The sequence below is a fragment of the Acanthopagrus latus genome, chromosome 2 (genome assembly GCF_904848185.1).
Source record: "Acanthopagrus latus isolate v.2019 chromosome 2, fAcaLat1.1, whole genome shotgun sequence".
Classification (NCBI taxonomy): Eukaryota; Metazoa; Chordata; class Actinopteri; order Spariformes; family Sparidae; genus Acanthopagrus; species Acanthopagrus latus.
In genome coordinates this window covers 13,921,087-13,942,731 of record NC_051040.1, presented here as the reverse complement: position 1 = coordinate 13,942,731, position 21,645 = coordinate 13,921,087, and the positions used below count along the sequence as shown (strand labels likewise).

Genomic DNA, 21,645 nt, shown 5'->3' with positions numbered 1-21,645 from the left:
GTTTTGTGCATCTGTCTGAAAACCGTAATTGCTCCGCAATTTTCTGTCATTTTGCAAACTGTTTTACACTGTTGAGTTATTACCTCTCAGAATGCATTTTGCCTGAGTGCAAGGGCAAACTCAGCAGCTGGCACAGCCTTTTAATGTACATTATGGCCCAACTGCAGGTCATCTGTTGTGCAGTCAGTACGTCTGATGAGGAGAGTGCAATCAGAATTCGCGATCATGTTACACAATTACAAACAAAACATTTCCAGAGCTAATAGGGTTTTTGTTTTGTCTCTCCACTGGCAGAGTTTCAGTTCATGGTTATCTCAGGAAGCAGGCTCTCTGAGCTGAGGCGACTTGATTATGATTTAGAAACCCAGAAAAACATCCAATCCACAAACTCCATTCATCCTGATACTAAGTGCTGTATCGTAGGCAACTGGACCTGTTTCAGCTTCTTGAAGACGTCTCACCTCTCACCCGAGAGGCTTCTTCGAAACTGAAGCGCTCAGTACGACCATGACCTGGATGACTAAGAACCTTCATTACAATATCCTGTAATTTCCCAAGAGTAGTATACATCAACTGTTGAGTAATTTGATTACAAGATTTTAATCTTTTAATGATGACTCATTGTTCTCAGAGGTTAAGGCAGAGGCGAGCGCAACATTAAGCAACTAACAGCTTCAAAATAACCACAGTGATGCTGCACTCAGAAGCTGCACGCTAACTACTAACCTACTAACAGATATTGTCTGTGCAGCCAAATATGTTCTATATTTATCCATGGTATAGATCTCTACAACCCAACGTCTCTGCTTTTTGCTTTTTAAAATAGTCCCCAACATATGTGCTCCTTCTATAATCTATATATATTGTTAAACTGTTCTGCACTTCTGAGTTTGTAGTATTAGCTCATTAATTTTGTAAACATGAAAATTCTGAGTTTGAATTTCTTCTCCAATGCTTCATAGTGCTCCTTTAATGTTTTTTTTAAAAAACTGAATGTTGCAGTTGAATTTACCTGATGCTCGTGTTCTGCACTGATACCAGCATCTGTTTATATACACGTTTATCAATAATGCTGCCATCCGTTTAGGAAGCACTTTTAATCTCTACAGGACAAAACTGAGACCCGACTGTGAAGACAGTGTTTTCTTTTTGAGAAAATTCTCAAGTTGACCACTTTTATTCTGAATGCTTTCTTTTTCTAAATAGAGACTTGATTGCTGGTGTCAGGGACAACTCTCGCTGAGATTTGACTTTGTTTCTCTTCATTGCTGCAAACGCAGTAGCATGGGGAAGCTGATGCGATAGTGACGAACATCCCTACAACTGAAAAATACAAAAAAAAACGAGCGGAAATGGATAAAGATCCTTTGGTGTCATTTGCCAGCGATGATGAATGTAGTGTAGCGCGAACAAGGGTGCACTCTCACCAGAGTGGCTGGCTGAAGGGTGCTCATCACAGAAAGGAAAACAACTCTCTCTCTCAGCCTCTATAGCCACAGGCTCCTCCTGAGTACCACTCAGTCTGTGAGGTGCAACGTGTCTTTGAAAATCATCTTTGTCCACTGACGCCTGAGACATCGCTGTAATTATTGCATTGTGTGTGCGCTCAAATACATATGTAAATGCATGCGTCCATATGAGCGCATCCGTGTGGCATTTAAGCAGAAATTACAGTCGTCATATCTGATATCATCTGTTCTTCTGCCCAAGAGGGACAAAATTACAGTGTGTCAGACTGACTGAGTAGTATTTTCATAATAAATAACCATTTTATTGTCATAACAGATTTGTGTGCATGCTGAAAGCTGAAAAATTACAACCTATAGATGACAGTATGGATGATTGATACCATAAATGAAAACATCTCAACACACGAAAAATATTGTTCAAGGTTTGTATTATCTGTTTCCAAGGCTAGGATCCTTCAAACATGTTATACACAGTCTACATACATACATACTACATAAACTTTAGGTCACACGTGTGTATAATAGACCACTGTAACTACAGTATGTTTTATATTGTGTTTAGATAATTCTACTTCACAGAAACATGCAGCATATTGACATGACAGGTAGTCAATAATCAAACTACAAATAGTCTCCAAAATCTAGTTTAGTTACACAAGCTGTCCGTCCATGCACTTTTCATCATATGGAGAGGTCCGCTCTATGCAACGACAGTCCATTTATACCTGGTCAGGTGTTAAAAAAAAAAAAAAAAAAAATGCTGCCTCCATTGATGGCATATGAATCTGCGTGGATGTTTTTTTCACCATTTAAATAACACAACTGCTTTCAATTCAGAGATGGCTGACAGTGGGCAACTCGACACAATAAGAAGCAATTTCCGCCATTCAGCAACAGTCATTGTGTCTGTGGTAACTGTAAAAAAGCTCTCCAGTCATGGCAGGTATCGAGCCGTCCGATGCGAGTTCATTTAAACCCGCAACGGCGTCTTTAATCACATGTGTCTTCTGAGCGTCTATTGTGGCCCAAGACGAGTGGTAATTACTGGAGGATTTGCTATCACCGGATCGATACTTCCAGTTTTCACAACAGGACATGCATTTATGGGAATGCATTTGGGTTTGACTCCATGCCTGACACATTAGTAATTACCAGCACAGAGGAAGTCTTTTGTCAACATAAAGGGCTTCATCTCCGAAAAATGATTGAACCGGTATTTAGTGAAGGCATACAAGGGACTATCATTCCAGTCAGTCCACTTAAATGACTTTAATTTTAATGGGAGGCGGTTTCATTTTTGAAATTTTAACTCTTATTCCTTGAGAAGAATATCTCAGTACGCACTCTGATCCCAAATTCTTATCCTGATCACTGGTATTTCCAGCTGTCGCTTTGAAGCCGTTTGAAGCGAGAGGAGGAGACCACGCCGGGGTTGACGCCGATCTCCGGGTCAGCCGCTCAAGAGGGTTTGAAATAGAGCCAAGCAGTCTTCATCAAGAAAAAGATGAAAGAAGACCAGTAACAGAAGAGATAAATCATTAGAAGGACGCTTGATGACCAGGCTGGAAGAGAGAAAGCTGATTTATTGCAGGCACACAGATTTGTTGCTGTGAAAGTCTAAACAGATGGAGACTATTCTTTTAAGTCCCATATGATTAACTTGATGTCTCTTTCAGGCTCTTCCCATCCTCCCCTCCCTCTCCCTCTTTCTCGAGTCCTCCACCTCTCTCTCTTTCTCTCTCTCTCTCTCTCTCTCTCTGGTCAGAGGATGCTGACCCTCTCAGTGAGGCCTTGCACATCTGCGTCCCCCTCCTCATCGTCTGAGGCTGGTGCTGGAGGAGGCGGCACAAGGTGAGCCGGGTAAGGCAGGGTATGTTCCCGGGCAAACATTTGCCAGCGGCTGTCATCGCTCTCGTGGGTGATGTAACGTCCGCCGAGTTTGGTCTCCAGCTCCCGCAGGTCCAGCCATGTTTGATAGTCCTGTGAAAAGGGAATAAACGGAGGAATAGAGTTTCAGTTTCAGGAGCTTTGAAATTGGATCAACGTTAAATGGGCTTTCAAGTGTTTATAGCACATCATCCAGTAATCAATTTAGATTGTGTGTGTGTGTGTGTGCGTGTGTGTGTGTGTGTGTGTGTGTGTGTGTGTGTGTGTGTGTGTGTCTGTGTGTGTCTGTGTGTGTGTGTGTGTGTGTGTGTGTGTGTCTGTGTGTGTGTGCTCCAGTGAGAACTTGAATGACCCAACACTGGTACAAATTAGGGGCTACTGCGACATTGAAGCTTGATTAATGAAGGTTCTTGCAACAAAAACAACAACAGAGGCCTGGTTTTCCTTGCTGCTGGTATCCATGACAGTTGCCTGCAAAGTGTGTTTGAAGCCCTGGCCAAGCACGGTCTAACCCTCAATGGCAGCAAATGTGTTTTTGCTGCACCGGCCATCGAATATGTAGGCTTCCGACTCTTCACTGAGGGCATCTATCCTCTTCAATCCAATGTGGAGGCCATCCTCTCTGTTCTTGAACCAACCTCGGCTGCTCAGCTCGCATCGTTCCTGGGCGTGACAGGATACTACGTGAAGTTCATGCCTCAGTATTCAGCTACAACAGCCCCACTGCGAGAGATGAGCTGTGGGTCTGGTCTCCAGAATGCACCAAAATAGTGCAAACTCTCAAAGCCCAACTTACCCCACCCCACGTGTTGGCACATTTTGACGTATCAAGTCATACACTGGTTACCTGTGATGCCTCAGCCATGGCAAAAGGGGCTGTACTATCACAAATACAGGCTCGTGAGAGATGGCACCTCTAACTTTATGGCTGCCAGTTTACGCTGAGAACAGACCACCTTGGCCTTGACATCTCTTCTCTCCTCTACTGGCACCAGTCATAAGCCGCTGAGACTGCATCGCTGGTATGACCACCTTTGATGGTACAACTACTCTGCAGTTTACCCCTGGCCAGGTTAACGTCATCGCAGACCTTCTCTCTTGTTCAGTTCCTGCCCAGACCCTGCCTACCAAATTCAACCACATCGAAAGTGAGATTATTCACATGCTACACACTCCGCTCGGGTCTACGGTCACTCTACAGGACCTGAGGGAAGCCTCAGAGCAGGATCCAGTCACCTACCAGCTCTGCACCTACATTTGTCAGGGATGGCCAAGGGAATTGCCACAGGAGCTCTCTTTTTGTAATGACATATGTGTGGCACATGAGCTTTGCACTGTGATTCCAGGGGCCCTTCACGCCCGCGTGCTGTCTATGGCACATGAGGGCCATCTGGGCATAGTGAAGCTTAAACAGAGATGCCACAACCTGGTGTGGTGGCAAGGAATAGACAAAGACATTGAGGCCCTTGTAAATGAATGCCCAGCATGCCTTGTGAGTGGCAAAATCGGCCGCCAGGGGGTCTCCCCAGCCTTACTCATGCTGGGTAGGGAGTTAAACCTACCGCAGCCCAGAACATACTCACACCAGTCAAACCCTCGGCCACCCACCGTCAGAGGCAGATGAAACAGTGGTTTGACAGGAAAAAGAGGGTCAGGTTGCCTGAAATCACAGCGTCAGACTGGGTGAGATTTCGCTGACTGCACAGGCAGAACAAGATGACATCATTTTAGTCACAGACTTTTTTTGGGGTTGGCAGAAGTAAGAAGGTGAAAAGAGAAAGTGAAGCTAAGGTGAGGTGCTGCTCTGCCGCTCGAGTCACTGGCAGCCACCACTTCTGGAAATAGTGCCATTTCCTGTTCTTTACTTTAACGGTGAGAAGTCAGTATGTGTGTTAGTGTGTGCGTACGAGTAGTTTTTATGCGCTACCTGTAAGTATACGTGGCTGAGACTCTTGTCCACACTGTAGCGTTTCCTCATCTTAACTTGCAGTAGGTTGTTGATCAAGTCGATTGCTGTGAACACAAAAGTGTGCATATCGTCATTACAAACTTCAAGCTTTAACATGCCTGTTTCATCTGAATGAGTCTACTTCTGGCTGCAGTTGTGGTAGAAATAAAGAGTAATGAAACGGAACCACATTTAAGGGAAATTCCGCCTTAGCCCTATATTTACCCATCTGAATGTGTGAATGATTCATACTTGCCAAAGATTTTGGAAACAGTCCAGCAGATCACCTCAGCTGCAGCAGCCGCAACACAATCCTTAGGCAAACTCAGACCAATCAAAGTTACGTCTAGTAAAAGTGCCTGTTTTTTGCTGTGATTCTAAGTTTCTGACAACATTGAATAAATGATTCTACCAGAGATAGACTTTTTTGTTAAATAATGAGATTCGGTTAGTTGGAAGCACAAGTGACACCCTGAAATCTCACGAGGTGGGTTGTTAAAGTTGATTGTTGTTAGATATTCACTCCTCTCTCCAACTCTTGACTCTCCACCAACGTCTTCCAGCAACAACTCCCTTCTTCTCAAGAGATTTCAGAGCGAGACTTCTCCTCGGGTAAGAAGAGATAAGGGTTTCTGGTCACAAAAGAGATATTATTTAACAAAAGCGTCTCTCTCTGTTGGAAACTTTTCTGCTGAGCTGTTTTCAGACAATAAAAATACCGACATCCGGGTGTCAGTGGCAAAAACAAGCCTTTTCAGTGGACATAACTTTTTTCAGGTCGGAGTTTCCCCTAAGGATTCGTTTAATGCAGCTGTGAGTGCAAGCTGATGTGATCCTCTGGACCATCCACAAAACTTATATGAATCATTTCTCTGCCCGTACATGAAGAAAATAACAGAATTCTCCTTTATGACTCATGATGTAACATTGAAACCCAGACTATGTGTGTCAGAGAACTATTGCAGAAGTTACTGTGAAATACAAACATTTGAACCAGTAATGGCTTGTCCTGCGTTAACCTTCCTCATACACTGCATACAGAGTATCTGTCTGTATAACACAGCAAAGTCGCGTTCAGCAGCACCACAAACAGAGTCCATCCATTCAGCTGAAATGATACCGCAACCGTTTCAACATAAACGGAACATTATAACCTTCACGAAGGGAGGACTGTTGTTTACCATCACTGGAGATCTGTTTCCAGGGGTTTGGCGGGTACATGAAGGCAGCGTTGTGGATCTGGTCGTTGATATCCTCGTCCTCATTGAACGGGAATGTCCCACTCAGGCTGACGTACATAATGACACCGACCGACCACATGTCCAATGAGCGGTTGTAACCCTGGTTCAGCAGAACCTCCGGGGCCAGGTAGGCTGGGGTGCCGACTACCGAGCGGCGGAAAGACTTCTCGCCAATGATGCGGGCAAAACCGAAGTCACACAACTTCACCTGAGAGAGGGAAACATTGAGGAACGGTAGGCTATTTGTAAATGTTTAGTTATCACATATTTAATTATTTTATTTAATTATTTGAAGGATAGTCCCTTAAGATGAATCATCTTGTGTTAATATAGTTTAATATAGCGATAACTCAATATTTTATTTGACCCACTCTTATTTCTTTTTGTATCCTCTATTTATATTTTTTCAACAATTTGTGATATTATTATTCTATAAGGAGCTACTGTACTGAACTGTGAATTATTGGATCCCAATTGCAGTCCAATAATGATTTAGAGAAAATACATTTGTGTCTGAATTGTAGTACTTTATCTCTGTTAAAATTATTGGAACAATTATCAAAATGAATACAAAAGCTAATTCCAAACAGCAGCGTAATTGAGAGCGTCTGAAAGAACAACGGGAACTCCCACACTAAACTGGTATAATTTCATTATAATTTCGTTGTTGAGTAAGTCGAGGACAGGCTGTCACATTGATGGGGCTGGCCAAGCTTTTCTGTGGTCGAGACAAAGAAAGGGGAAGTGGTGATGTGACACAGAGGCATTTGTGAATAACAAATATAATCAGGAAACATGCCAGTGTCTTGCCATGTGGGTGCCCTGTGCTGTCGATCTGGACAAATCTATTCTATTCATTATTTATGTCATTGTTTTTTGGAAAGGAAGGGGATATTTTCATATGTTCAGTCAGCTCTTGTCTTTATCTTGATGTAGGGGAGGATAAATGTCTCCTGTTTATTATCACATTCTGTATGTTTGATCATGATATTTGCTGGGATCTACGTGAGATGTTGGAATGTGAGATTTGACCTTTTCCTCTGAAAGTGCACAAGACTAAAGCATTTAAAATGTTAAAAGTTACACCTTAGAGGGTTTGGAATCCTACATCATACGTTGCCACAAAATCTAGAAAAGACTCTGTGAGCAACTACACTCAAGTGCTCTGACGTGTTTGTAAGAAGGGGTTTCTGTGGTTTTTTTTTGTGGTGTACCTGGGGGAAGGGATCGGCAGAGGCAAGCAGCACATTCTCTGGTTTCAGATCGCAGTGAACGATGTTCTTGAAGTGCAGATGTCTCAGCGCTGCAAGAATCTGCGCACACATACCCACACAAACAGGATACTGTATAGTTTGAAGCAATACACTTTTAACGTTACGTTGTGACGCATTTGAAACTCATCGAGATGCCCAGATAAGTGAACCACAGTAACGTGCTGCACAATATCAAGGCATCAAGGCATCTATAGTAAATACGTGCCACATGGCAACACTGCATATCATCGTGTCTTCCCTGGGCGCATACACACCTGTGTGATGAGGAACTTAGTGAGCCTCTCAGGTAGTCTGCCTTTCTCACTGGAAAGGATCATCTCCAGCATGTCGCCATGAAGCTTCTCCATCACCACAAACACTTTCTCTGGGGTCTCAAACATACACTCCAGGTTCACAATGCCCAGGTGACGTAGACTCTGAGAGAGGGAAGAGAGAAGAGCAGAATTGGGAATGTTGAAAGAATGGTATAGAGAATAGGAATTGACAGAGCAGGTTAAACAGGGTGGGAGAGAGAATATGAGGTGAATGGAAGAAGAAGAAAAAGAGTCAGACAGTAAACCACAGGAGAGGAATGTGAAACACAGCAGGAGAACAGAAAATGTATTGTCTGTTGCAAACAATTCTCCAAAAACGCCATCAAAAGTGGGAATCACACCACTCATTTATATGACTCAGAGGGGTGTGATGTTATAAAATGTATTTCACTCGAAACCTGCAGGATGTGAATTAGTCTTTGTAGTGTGAAAGGCCAAGTGAATAACAGTGGAGCTGATGGGGAAGTCAGACAGCAAACAGGGAGACAGATGCACATCTGACTCCATCTGCTGGTGAACAATGCAGCGTACATTTAATTCTGAGCCTAAACCAGAGAAACACGGCTGTTCATAAAATTCAAATATATTTCTCAATTAAAAAATCTAAATGATCCAAATCAATACAGCAGAAGCAGCAATATCATTGTTCTATCTTCCTCCTTTACAAATCCTGGTGTCTATATTACAAACAAAGCAACAGTTGCTGAGTGACATCACTGGAGGCAGTTTATCCAATTACAGGCAGCTTCCTCTGGAGCCACAAAAGGCTTAAAATCAGCTATAATTTTTTTTCCACATATGCAGAAGCGCTCCCCAAGACCTATAATCACACTTTGACGCGTAAAATTAGTGGAGTCGCCCTTTAATAAAAAAAAAAAAAAACAATCATTACATGAATCACAAGCTTTTTTCCCCAAACATGCATGTGTTCATAGTCAGTTTAAACAACTTAGCAACCTTCTTTTAGCTACTGCGTGTAAAATATTATAAATAAAAAAATGTGCCATTTAAAAGCCAAATTTCACAATATACAAAAATCAATATTCCAAATGACTTCAAATAATGTGAAATAATTTCTTGACATTTTAATACATTTGGTGCACAATTTATACATTTGGTGTACAATTATGGGAACAATTTTTGAAATTAAATTCATTCAAAAGGTTATTCCAAATGTTTGAACAGTGGTGTAATTGAGAGCGTTTGAAAGAGCAAAGGGAAAAACTCTCACACTTGTATATTTTCATCACTTATTGAGTAAACTGTTTTAGCTTTGATGCGACTGATACAATCTTTCTGCTAAAAGACAGAATGCACTATGATTAAGGGCTTTAGCTTCCTTTTTTAAACAAGCCTGTCGCAGACCAAGTCAAACAATGACTCGTGACTTCCTTATAAGTAAACAAAGATGAACGTGTTTTATGTACTTCCTTTTAGAGGTTATCCTGAACATGGCTCATGACGTCACGCTGATATTGACACTCACAGTTGAACTGGGTCAGTACAAACCTCATTAATGACACGATGGACAGCAATATTGGAAGGGATGTCAAAACTCTTTATGCATGTGCCAATACAACAGCATTGATATCCATTATCTGGCAAAGCACCTGTACTGTGTCACAGCTGCAGTGAAACATACAGCATGTGTGTGTTTTACCTGGAGTATGGCCACCTCGTTCCTCAGCTGGCTCTCCTGCTTGGTGGGAAAGCGGAGCTTGTCGATGACTTTGACAGCCACGTCCCTCCCTGTCTTCCTGTGCTTTCCTGATGGAGAGACGGAGCGTTAGCGACAGATGTGGATGTGAACTGAACCTCACGTGGTAGACATGGATTGAGTTATTTTATCCAACCGATGCTGCAGAGCAAGAGAATATCATCTCTTTTTTTCTTATTGCTTGTTAAAACCTGTTGCCTACATTACCCACAATGCAACTCCTCTGCTGACAATTAGGTAAAAAATGCAGGCGTGTTATGCAAGCAGAAACACAATTTGAGATCTGGCACACAGACTTTACAAATGTATTGGTATACTCAAACTTTTTGAGTGTTTTTAAGCTTTTTAGCTTTACACCCCATTATTTCCCATACAGCACTTTAACATATTCATGATGATCCTCATGATATATAGCAACTTAGAGCTCGTTCAGCATCACTACACATACACCGACATACCTCCATACACGACTCCAAACTGGCCAGATCCCAGCACTTCATCAGCAAATATCTGGTACACTGTACCAATATCCTGCTGCAGAAGAACATTTAATGCATTCATCATCAATATCATCATCATCATCATCATTAATGTGGAAGAAAATTGCAAAAAATGACTAAACTCATACCACGTTCTCTTGTATTTGACTGTTGGACACCGATATGCTGATCGAGGCTTGTCCTGAAAATACAGCACCAAGAGCAAGTTAGACGGCACTGTGAGTTGGAAAGTTGTTTTTTTCATATTTGCTCTTTTGCCACCTGAGCACCTGGTTGGCTGGTGAAACAGCACTCTGTTTTCACTTCCATCCATAAATCTCAGGTGAGCCACTTTTATAAACATAATGATCAACTGCCACTTGCATTCGGCTGCTCTCAACTTACTGTGAGTCGTGTTCCCCTCAGCTGGTGGTGCGTCCTGAAAGATGACGGGCATGAGGGCCTGCCGGATGGCGCTCTCCCATGCCTTGGCCACCTCACGGCCGATGCCGCTGTTTGGAGCCACTTGGCTGGGGGAGGGAGGGGTCGGAGGGAGAGTCTGGGGATTGCTGGGGGACACAGGAGGGAGTGTGTTGGGGTCCTCCCCAACAAAGTAGCACATAGTGCCAGTGATGAGCTCGAAGCAGTGAGGATTCGTGCCTGGGGGCACGAGGTTGAAGTTTCCTGCGGGGCGCACCTCCAGGATCTCAGATAGAGGGATCTCCTGCAAGAGGACACAACGGTTTTTAAAAAAAGAGCGCACACTTCCAATAAACGAGCTGAGATTGTAGGTTTCCATGGAGTAATCTATAGTTACCTTGTAGTATTTGTTGGTGGTGTTGTTCTGGAACAGGATGATGCACTTACAGTCCAGACGCCAGTAGTGCCTCTTTCTCTGTTGGGGGGGTTGGAGTAGGATGTGGGATGGCGGGACGTTGAAGGGTTTGGATGGAGAGAAGACAGAGAGAGTGAGGGATGGGGCACGGAACAGGGACAAAGTTCAGGGATCAATATGAACAAATTTTTCAAGCTTAAAGTTGACATCCACAGGAAAGAGATGACTTGCCTCATGAGGAGGATGAGCAGGAGAACAAGCTGTGGGAGAAGAAGGTGGAAACAAAGAGGAAGGAGAAAAGTTGAAGAAAGAGAAAGGAGGACATCAGTGAAGCCGGAGAGGAAACACGACACGAGAAAAGGCAGAAAAAAAGTTTCTTAGAGGTCAAATCTATAGACTGAGTTCTGAGACAGAAAAAGGCAGAAGAAAAGCCTTTTAGCTTGAGTCTGACATTAATTCGGTTGAGTGCTGTTACGTTTTCAGGGAGAGCTAGCCTTAACACAAAACTATAACTATGTTTTTCACCCGTGCGTCCTTCATTTCTCTAAGTGAATGGAAGTAAACAACAATCACACTGCAGTGAGTCATGGAAAAGAGGAAAGTGAGTTCTTGCATCTAGAATAAAGTGACCTAAAACCATATGTTCAGCTCCGACAACGATGACAAGGAGAGGTTCAGACTGGTTTAGATACCCAGAGAGAGGGGAGCATGGGAATTACAGGCTGGGTCATGCTTTTACCAGTGTGTCCTTGTTGCTGTAGTGAACCATCCATCCTTCCTTGATAGCTGTACTGGACCGACGGGTCGTCTGTCTCACCGATTGTACCACTCTCATCAGTGGGATGTAAACACTAGAAGGAGGACGGGGACAGGACAGTAGTCAGTGAAACGTGTGTTTATAAGGAGGCCAGTAAAGGACTATATTAAAATGATCATGTCAGTTTGAAAATTAAAATGTTATTTCATAATAGCATTGTAATCCTCATGTCTCCATGTAGGTCGTTTGAGTAAAAATGAAAGTGAACATACATCCAATATGCATTTCACTTTCACACACCTGCTGGATGACAGTATTGAAATGAAAATGGAAGCTGTTTGTCATTTCAGCAAACAACTTCAGCGTTTTTGTATGTTTGAATGAAATAGGCAAAGAAGTGCCCTCAGCCTATTTACACGTGAATGGCAACTCACTCATTTGGGGAAGAAATGAAAATGCATCCTGTCTCTCCTCTCAGGAAGGCGGGTCTTAAGTAATGAAATCCTACCAGTTTGTTGGTATTAGCCCTGACAGTACCAGATGTGGTGGCATGTAAGCGTGAATGCAGTAAACTGGTGCTTTGTCTTTTGAATTTGAATACTGAGCACTGTACAGCAGAGAGGGTGTTTGAAAATTAAATATAGACTGTTGCTTTCATTTTCAGATTGTTCGAAAGAAGGCTCCAGCACACTGTCCACGTCACTTGCATTTAGGTTTATTGACAACATACTTAGACCTTCATCTTAAAAGACAATGAGGGAGGCTGTCTTAATTAGGATTGTGGACTCAAGTGACCCAGTCAGACTGACATCCCCCAAAATGCCATCAAACACAACTGGACCAACAAATTTATGCCACAGACTGAAAAAAGTTTTTTTGTTTGTTTGTTTTTTCAAACATCATAACAGTTAAAGTTCATATATCAATCAATGTGCACATTTTCAAATTATTAGAAATTGCATTTTCATTTTAACTGGGACTTCAATTGTGAAAATATCTGATTTTTATATTTCCATTTAAATATTGTCTATTTGGGAGCAGTTCAAGTCTTTAAAAATTTAAACATCAACTGTCTCCTTTTATTTTCAAATTGTTTGAGAAATGCATTTTCATTTTGTCACAAAGAGAGCATGGTGACATGTAAATGTAAAAGCTATGAACAGGAGGCTCATTGCTCATTGCATTTGAATTGTGTCTGCTTGAGAACAGTTCACGCCTTTCAGAATAAAAGTTTTTCCGTTTTAATTTTAATATTGTCATATGAAACTGCAAATTTGATTGTCGATTTTTCATTTCATTTTTACTTATTACGTTATCAGTGTAAAGTTTACATTATAATATAAATTCATATATAGTCCTCTATGGGCCTCCATAAGTTTCTGTGTGCACCATTATGTTCTAACAGGTGTTCCTATAACATTCATTAAGCAGTTTTCCTCCAAATATGTGTGTGTTTTTCCTCGTACCTCTGATCACCGCTGGTTCCGTCCTGATTGTTTTCAGGAGAGAAGGACCCAGGGATGCTGCAGGCCTCGTCCGAGTCATCCATTGAAGACTTGTCTGCAGCGTCGTAGTCGGTGCTGTAGTCCATGGGCACCTCAGGGTCCGCACTGGGACTCAATATGTCTGGGGGGGAAATGAGGGAGAGGGGCGGTTGAGTGCGACTTAATTTAAAGTGGCTTTGTGTTTAAAATGCTGTGGAAAAACTACTTGCTACTGCTGTGACTACTACTACTACTACTACTACTACTACTACTACTACTGCTACTACTGCTACTACTGCTACTGCTACTGAGGCCACTATCAGAAGAGTACAGCTTTACATGCAACAATACCAAGTACTGATAATACTTACCGGAGTTACTTCTGTTGTCTGAGAAGATAAAAACATTAGTGAGTTTCAGTCTTGTTAGATAATGTGTTATATCATGTATGGATGTTAAGATAAAGCTAATTCTGACAATGGAGACATGCAGATGAGAACATAATACTGAATCCATGCAGTGTTAACAGAGTCACAAACACATTAGAAAAGAGATTTATATTTCCTCTCACCGATGGTCTCCCCGAGGCAGTCATTGGGAACCTTGTACGCACAGCGTTTATGGCAGTTGAACTTGCAGTCTGTAAGGAACAATATGCAACTTATTCAGATCCGACTACATGCAATCTGATTAAATTTAGCCAATATTCTGCATCACACCAGATGTCTCGGGAAGGTGCCCCTCTCTCACCTTTGCACTGGAGGCCCTGCCTGAACAGTCCTCTGAGCAGCCTCTTGCAGTACTGGCAGACCGTCGGCCTTGTGTACGAGTGGACAGCGAACGTGTGAGGCACCTTCACCTTGCTCATCAGGATCTTGTCCAAGTGAACAGGTCTGCCCGTGTAGAAGCGGCGGGCATCGCTAGCAGTGCGTGGCTGGCAAAATTAGACAGGGAGCAGAGAGTGTCAATGAAGCTGATAGTATGTGCATAATTAAAACAGGAAGAACACAAATTGTTATGTGTCCATTAATTGATTTCTTATTTCTTAAACTTGCAATAATTAAGCCATTCGGGGACAGCAGAAACAATTGCACACATCAATGGGGCAAAGATCCAATAGTCTCATTCTGTGTGTCTTTACCTGCTCCTGAGGTAAATATCTCTGTAACTCTGTACAGCTAGTTGTTAACTGTGTCTGTCTGGCGTTTAGTGCTGAGCAGATAGTCAACAGTTGTTGCTGCCTACTAATGGTGAAAGTGATGCGAAAACGCTAAACACTCCACAGAGTGTGGAGTCTGAGGTCAAGTAAGGTCTTCATTTTGTCTTGTGTGTACACTTGTGTTATATTGTGCCAACAAGTTATTATCATTTGTGTGAACGAGATCAATTCACCCCTCGGGACTTTAGGGGCTCTGTAGATGAGAGGAGCTGCAGATTGACGTGATAATTCTCAGTGGCTTTATTGCTAGTTGCTCTCTCGTCACACATTTCTAATGATTACATAGATTGTTATGATGAAAAATATCGATTGTAGCTGGTTTAAGCTTATGTTTCCTGTCAAACTAAATGGCTTCCATTTTTTGTTTACATAATACTGTTTTGGAGAAAATCAAGGAGAAATCAACCACAAATAATGTATTTTATGTTAACAAAATGGCATTGATGTCACCAATTAATAGTTATCCTGAATAACTGGGATTGTTTCTGGGAATTGTTCTGATATTTTCAAATTTCATTGCCATCACATATGTGCTTTCAGTCTCAACATAAAAACCTACTGGTGGTTTTACCTACTTTGTGACCTTAAATTAAAACTTCCTCCACTTTAACAGTCTCAAACTGACTGTGTGTGTGCATAGGTACCATCTGTGTGTGTGAGCGGATGAGGCTGACGTCCTCTGCGCAGGTGGACACCGTTCCCACACTGAACACCGACTCGGTGGTGGAGAGGCGCAGGGACTGGCTGCTGCTTAAGGACGTGGTGGACAGACGCCGCTTGCGAGCTCCGCTGCAGTTGTTTGGGATGCTGAATGCACAGCGCTTGTGGTAGTTTAGTCCACATCCTGCAGGGGGCAGCATGGATCAGAGAAGCAGGACACCGACAGAGCAGGCCAAGGGGGGAGGAGACGGAGCATATTTGGTGAGTGTTACAGTTCATTTCTCAGAGAAATGTGTGAACTACATCAAAATGTGACGCCTCGTCTCCCCATTTTCCTCACCGTCACACTTGAGCCCTTGTCTGACCAGTCCGAACAGCATCTCTCCACAGTGGTCGCAAAAGGCCGGGGCCCGGTACGAGTGCACGTTGAGTGCGTGGGGCCGAATCTGGAAGTCTTCAAACGTGGCTGCCGCTTCAAGGGATGACAGGGGGTAGAGTGAGGTCACAAGGTACACTTTTAATGTGCAGAATAAAGAATGATACGATAGATGACAGGGAGACAGGATAGAAAGGGAGATGGTTTTTCCACCTGACAGGGGACTATTATAGTTTGAAACAATGGAAGAACAGATTAGGCCATCATTAGATAAGTGGTAGTAAAATAAGCAGATAAGGACTGATTTCAAGTGCTGATGCAGAGTGACAACAGTAATGAAGGGGAGATAGCGGAGGGGAGATAGCGGAGGGAAGAAGGAAGGTCATTTATATTTGAATAGGGTTATCTTGTACCCAAATAATGGTACAATAATAATGGCATGGCAGTGATAACTTCTGAGATGGCCTACAAAACAAAAAAATCAGAGGAGAGGAGAGGAGAGGAGAGGAGAGGAGAGGAGAGGAGAGGAGACGGTTTCTTACCAGAGAGCACGACCTCCACCAGATCTCCCTCCTGAATGTCACCGGCATTTTTAACCAGTTGCAGGATGTTGTTGGTGGATGTGTCATGCTTAAACAGAAGAATCTTGTCATAGATGCCGTAGAAGCCGCACTCTGGGAACTATATAAAGAAAAACATGGTAGAAGGACAAGTTAGGAGGGTCAACTGTAGATGTGGTTGAATTTCACACACAAGTCAATAAATGGCTTTATGTCACTGACATGGTTCTGGAAGTGATGGAAAATGTTTCACTTGATATAAAATACACATATTGTTCCTTTTATTCTGTGACTTTAAATCATGATTGAAAAGGTTTGAATTAAAAAAAACGTATGTGCCTTATGTTGTATCTGATTCCCTTAATCAAATCATCAAACTGGATAACATACTTTAGAAATTAGATACATGTTTTTCCTAACTCACTTAATATCGATAAAATAGCATGTAGCTACCATACAGTTTTTTTTTGTTTGATAAATGTGTGTAATAAAACAAAATGATGATGGTTGTAAAAAAAATTACAATGCAAAAAACAAACAAATAATCCTTTACATATTTTTTGAATATTCTCACTAAACTATAAAAACAATATTAAACCACAACTGAATCTTTAGAGCACTGTAGTGAATTACCAGTAACAGAAACTCCCAATAACTAAAGACCTTTGACCTTGTCTTCAGGTAACTGTGTCACGCAGACCTGTCTACTTTCAAATCCTGCAAAGACTCCACAGACTTCTCTAGTGTATGTATCTCATATGCTTTGTACTTGAATATTTGTTTATATATCTCTATCAATAAAGTTTTGCACATTCATATATATTTTACATGTGTTTTTTTATATATAATTGTCATTGTTTCTATTGTAAACTACACTTTAATATGTGATTCTTGACTTTTGCAATGCTACTTCTTTTTCTTTATTCTTTCGATGTGTGTCGTTATACACCAATATACACCAAGTAATAACCCTAATTCTGATTCTGCTTATTATCAAGTGGGGAGAATATTTTGTGCATATTATAAACTAGTGTTGACAAAAATATATACAATATCTTGTCTCCAACAGCGAGGCCTGAGCTAAAGAGAAAAAAATGGATGATTCCAAAAAGATGTGATATTTAGAGAAAGAAGAAAAAAGAAAGAAGAATATCTCGTCATGTTATACCTTTTCATTTTCGTCTTTTGATAAAAATCTGAAATTTGATGCCAACAGCGTCTGTCCTTTCTCACCATGGCATCCAACATGGTATCGAATATCATTCTTTTTTTCAAGGTGTTGATTTTATCAGAGTTGGAGAGTCAGGTATTGTGAAACTACGGCTATAAACAACGTCAAACACCCTAAACAGTCACTGCTCTGCTGTTTTCATTATCATTAGTGACGTCTACATTCGGGAACATCACACGCAGCCTTGTGAACATGGTTCATATAGGTACAGCACTGGAATGTCTATATGTTCTCAAGCATTAGACAGCATGTCCGTAACTAATGATTACATGCACTGCTATGTAAAACCCCTGGAATATATAGACACCAACACACACACACACACACACACACACACACACACACACACAAACTTTGACTAATAAACAGGACACGCTGGCTGAATTCCACAAATCAAGCAACTTAGTCAAAGTGGAAAGCAAGACAACGAGGAAACTTTATCCACCTTCTTATCAGTCATATGCACACTCACACACACACACACACACACACACACGCGCACACACACACACAGACACACACATACACACAGGTGTTTCCATAAAGCTCTTACAGAGATATGAGAGATGAGAGTGTCAGTCAGAAGTCAGCAGAGCAAAGGAGGCTGTCATAGGGAAACCCTGCTCTCCTGAATAGTTAATGCTGCCTGGTTCACTTCAGTGGCCACACCACACAGGACACCGCAGTTGGACTCACACACACACACACACACACACACACACACACACACACACACACACACACACAGTACACACACAATCGTCCCTGTGTGTCTTGTTGTTGTTTTTTTCCTCATGGTGGAGTCAAGATTCACCATCTGGCTGGGTTCTAACAGCTTACAGGAAGGGGAACCCTGGTCTCTACCTTGGAGCGACACAATGACACACACACACACACACACACACACACACACACACACACACACACACACACACGCCTCCTCCTCACTAACCATCAGACACACCCTCCTTACAACACAAACACACACACACACACACACACACACACACACACACAAGCTCTCTTCCCCCCCCATTTCCCTTCTTTTCTCCTAAATACACACACGGTCTCCCCCTCAGTTTCCCAACAGGCACTCCACATCACCACATCTGAAATCCAGGCCGCGCTTGTACCGCTGCCAAGCTACACAGTGAGTCCACCACGCCCCAGCAGTGGGCTACTGCTACTGAGCACACACTCAACAACCACACACAAACAGCACACAAAAACCTACACATGATCTGTTACTGCTTTCCCAGACATCTATGATGTGAACCACACAGACACAAGATTACAGCCTAAAAAAGGTGATCACAAAGGGGGGAGGAGCACAAGCCCCCAGGTGTGAAAGAGCAAATGAACATAGCGTAACTATTTAAATTGACACCTCTGTTTGTTTTGAACACCTGTTATGTCAAGTTGATTCACAAGCAGGACAAAGTAAACAAGGTTTTACACAGTAAAAGAAGAAAGAATTACACAGAGAGTTGAGGGATGGAGGTAATGTTAAACTTGAACATTAAAAAAAAAAACAGTAACTTTCTTTTTACAGTTAGCAAGCAGAAGTTAAACTTTTTTTAGGCACTTGGAGGCAGCGGAAACTCTCTGTAAACAGCCAGACTGACACATTATCTCCTTTTAAGGTTTGAATTTAGCCTAGCCCCAATTGAGATGTTTCTGGTATAAACAATCAAAACTTGATTTACCTAATATTTGTACAGCATACTTTTTCACATTTTGGCTCTTTAAAATGAAAACAATAAGCTTGTAAAAATGAAAAGAGAACTGCAGAGTTGGTGGTAATTCTCTCTGGGTAAATCAGATGGGACTTCAAATACAAGAACTCACATTATACGTGGTCAATATAAAATACAGATTATAGCTGCTTTAAAGAAATCATTTTAAGGTTTTGCTCATCCAACTACAGCCCAGTCGCCAGGATATAATGTTACTAGTTCCACTGTGGTGGTGCAGTTAAAGGTGACAAGGCTGCCAAACAGGTGACTGCAGTTTGAGTGGGTTTCAATATTTGTAAACGTCCTTATGTTTTCCTCATCGAAACCAAGCGTTTTATGTCCCTGTAACCAAGCAGAGCAAAGCACAGCAGTGAGACAAGAGAGAAATAGAAAATTCAATCTACAAACAACGTGAAGTTGCAACATAAATAAACGTAAAGCTTTAACGTGTCTATGGCTTTGCAGAAACATAGTTGACATTTGTTCTGACGATGAGGTTGTTAGCTTGTGTTTATCAGTATCTAGCCGTGCACATAGTTTCACTCAACACATCTTCAGCCTAACCTCATTTAGTCTGCCCTGTATGCTAAACTTCAGCTGTCCAACTTTTACTTAGTCTGTGTGGGCATGGTTAAGTATATGATGTACATGATATTTGCCTGAACAGGTGGGTTTTCCATGAAAAAGTTTGAAGAGTTCATCCACCAATGTCGGTGCAACAGCCTCGACCAAGACCGACTGCAGGGCCTTCAGACTGGGGACGAGACTATCCTTAGAGTTTGACCATGACTCGGTGAAAGGGGTTTCATTTAAGTCAACTCATATGAAAAACAGCTGTGCGTGAATGTTAATATGTGAAACTGTTTGACGTCTAGGCTTTGACCTCCACAGCAGAGAGTGGGCAGTGATGATGACGTCCCTCCCTTGAGCAACACAGATTCAGAGCTTTCATGTGGATCCCTGAGGAGGAGGTGGGTCCACAGAGTGACGTTCAGTAGGACAGTGGGTTTTAAATGAGCTACCATGATTAAAAAGGACTTGTCGGACATGCGATGCAGTGCGTGGATGTCGCGTCAGGCGCAGCAGCGACTCGAGCCGTGGCTGCCTGAACTGGCTTCATTAGTGGTGATCGCAGAATTCAAAAAATTCACAGCATCGTGTGTTTCCAGAATCAGCCTGAATACTCCATAAAACATGCTGTCAACAGCTTTCAGAGGGACTTTTTTTTTTCTTTTTTTTAAGTACAGTTCCAGTAAAACCAATTCAATGAGGCCTGTGGATCATCCAGAGAAACAAGGACACTGTTTCTGCCGCTGCCTCTGAATTTTGCAATGTTTGTGTTGTGTTGTGAGCAACACGCATGAAATTCTATCTCCATTGTACCCGGCGGAGGCAGATAATGGCATCTGCTGTGCCAGCCAGATAAATCAAAAAACATCTCCATGTCTACACGCCACTGGTAACGAAATATCTTGTTGTTTTCTTTGGTGACAGTCTCCAACAGACGTCTCTATAAATGTTTCAGGCTACAGATACTAAAAGGACGAGGCTCCAAACTTTTCCCAAGTCCAGACTTAACCACCCACAACTCCTCTGACAGGAGTGAATGATGTAACAAATGCATGCATCAGTACCTGGGATTCCCGCAAATAAAGACCAACTGCTGCCGCGTGTAATTAAGAAACACCCACAAAAGCCCAGATCAGAGGAGACTCCCGGCTCTGCCCAAATCCCCAGACAACCCTCAGCCTAAGTCATTTGTAAGCCCCGCGCCGCTGTTTGATGCCAGCCTCTCTGCCATTAACCCCACGCTGTTGCCATTGCTGCACACTTCTTTTCCCGAGCGACTCAAGACACAAGACGAGTTACATTATCCTGCGTCTGCTGTCCAAAACATACACAATGTACCGACCGCAAGTGCAGTCGCCACGTCTGTGCAGACCACAAGCCTTTACAGCTCGACTGAGAAGCACAGAATCCCAATGCCACAAACCACAGTTACCTCAGAGAAAATGACCGTTTTCTTCTTTTCTCCTCTCCCCGTTCCAGTTTTTCAGTGAAAGTGCAGGGTGGGAAGAGCAGAGAAGCCGCACATTACTTCTGTCTGTGTGTCAACACCGTGAAAAATCGCATTATTTGTCTTTTGGTGACACTCGTGGCTATATGTTTATGTGTGCGCTATATGACTGAGAGGGTAGAGGTTGCAAGAGATTGTGTGTTTGTAGAGACAAAGGACTGGCAGTATTATCATACATACTGTAGTATAGTGTAGTGTGGTTTGCCTGGAGACAGGGCCGTGTCTCCGGCTGGTTTCTTTGGGTTACCAGGGATCAGGTTGCCTGCAGTATTCCTGCAGCTCTTCGGGCCAATGAAGCCATTATGAGGCGAAATGAATTATGGACTAGGTTTTTTTTTTTGTTGTTGTTTTTTACCCCTAACCCTCCCTCTTTTTCTCCCA

The 21,645-nt window shown here is 42.4% G+C and overlaps 1 protein-coding gene across 2 annotated transcripts in view; it reads right to left on the bottom strand.

The window, feature by feature from the left end:
• Positions 1-1,880: 1,880 nt before the first annotated feature.
• The window catches only part of prkd2 (protein kinase D2), a 38,698-nt gene continuing 18,933 nt past the window's right edge, over positions 1,881-21,645 (bottom strand). Inside the window, exons 2-19 of one of the 2 annotated variants that reach the window (XM_037077817.1) lie at positions 16,203-16,341; positions 15,625-15,756; positions 15,269-15,468; positions 14,156-14,339; positions 13,977-14,045; positions 13,777-13,794; positions 13,388-13,547; positions 11,904-12,015; positions 11,147-11,224; positions 10,735-11,053; positions 10,479-10,531; positions 10,309-10,384; positions 9,794-9,900; positions 8,074-8,235; positions 7,760-7,858; positions 6,486-6,753; positions 5,284-5,369; positions 1,881-3,449 (exon numbers count right to left, since the gene is read on the bottom strand). In XM_037077817.1, coding sequence (XP_036933712.1) covers positions 3,231-3,449; positions 5,284-5,369; positions 6,486-6,753; positions 7,760-7,858; positions 8,074-8,235; positions 9,794-9,900; positions 10,309-10,384; positions 10,479-10,531; positions 10,735-11,053; positions 11,147-11,224; positions 11,904-12,015; positions 13,388-13,547; positions 13,777-13,794; positions 13,977-14,045; positions 14,156-14,339; positions 15,269-15,468; positions 15,625-15,756; positions 16,203-16,341 — 2,481 coding nt within the window. In that variant the 3' untranslated portion in view covers positions 1,881-3,230. The remainder of the gene's footprint in view (positions 3,450-5,283; positions 5,370-6,485; positions 6,754-7,759; positions 7,859-8,073; positions 8,236-9,793; positions 9,901-10,308; positions 10,385-10,478; positions 10,532-10,734; positions 11,054-11,146; positions 11,225-11,903; positions 12,016-13,387; positions 13,548-13,776; positions 13,795-13,976; positions 14,046-14,155; positions 14,340-15,268; positions 15,469-15,624; positions 15,757-16,202; positions 16,342-21,645) is intronic. The other variant, XM_037077825.1, reaches the window with a different exon arrangement.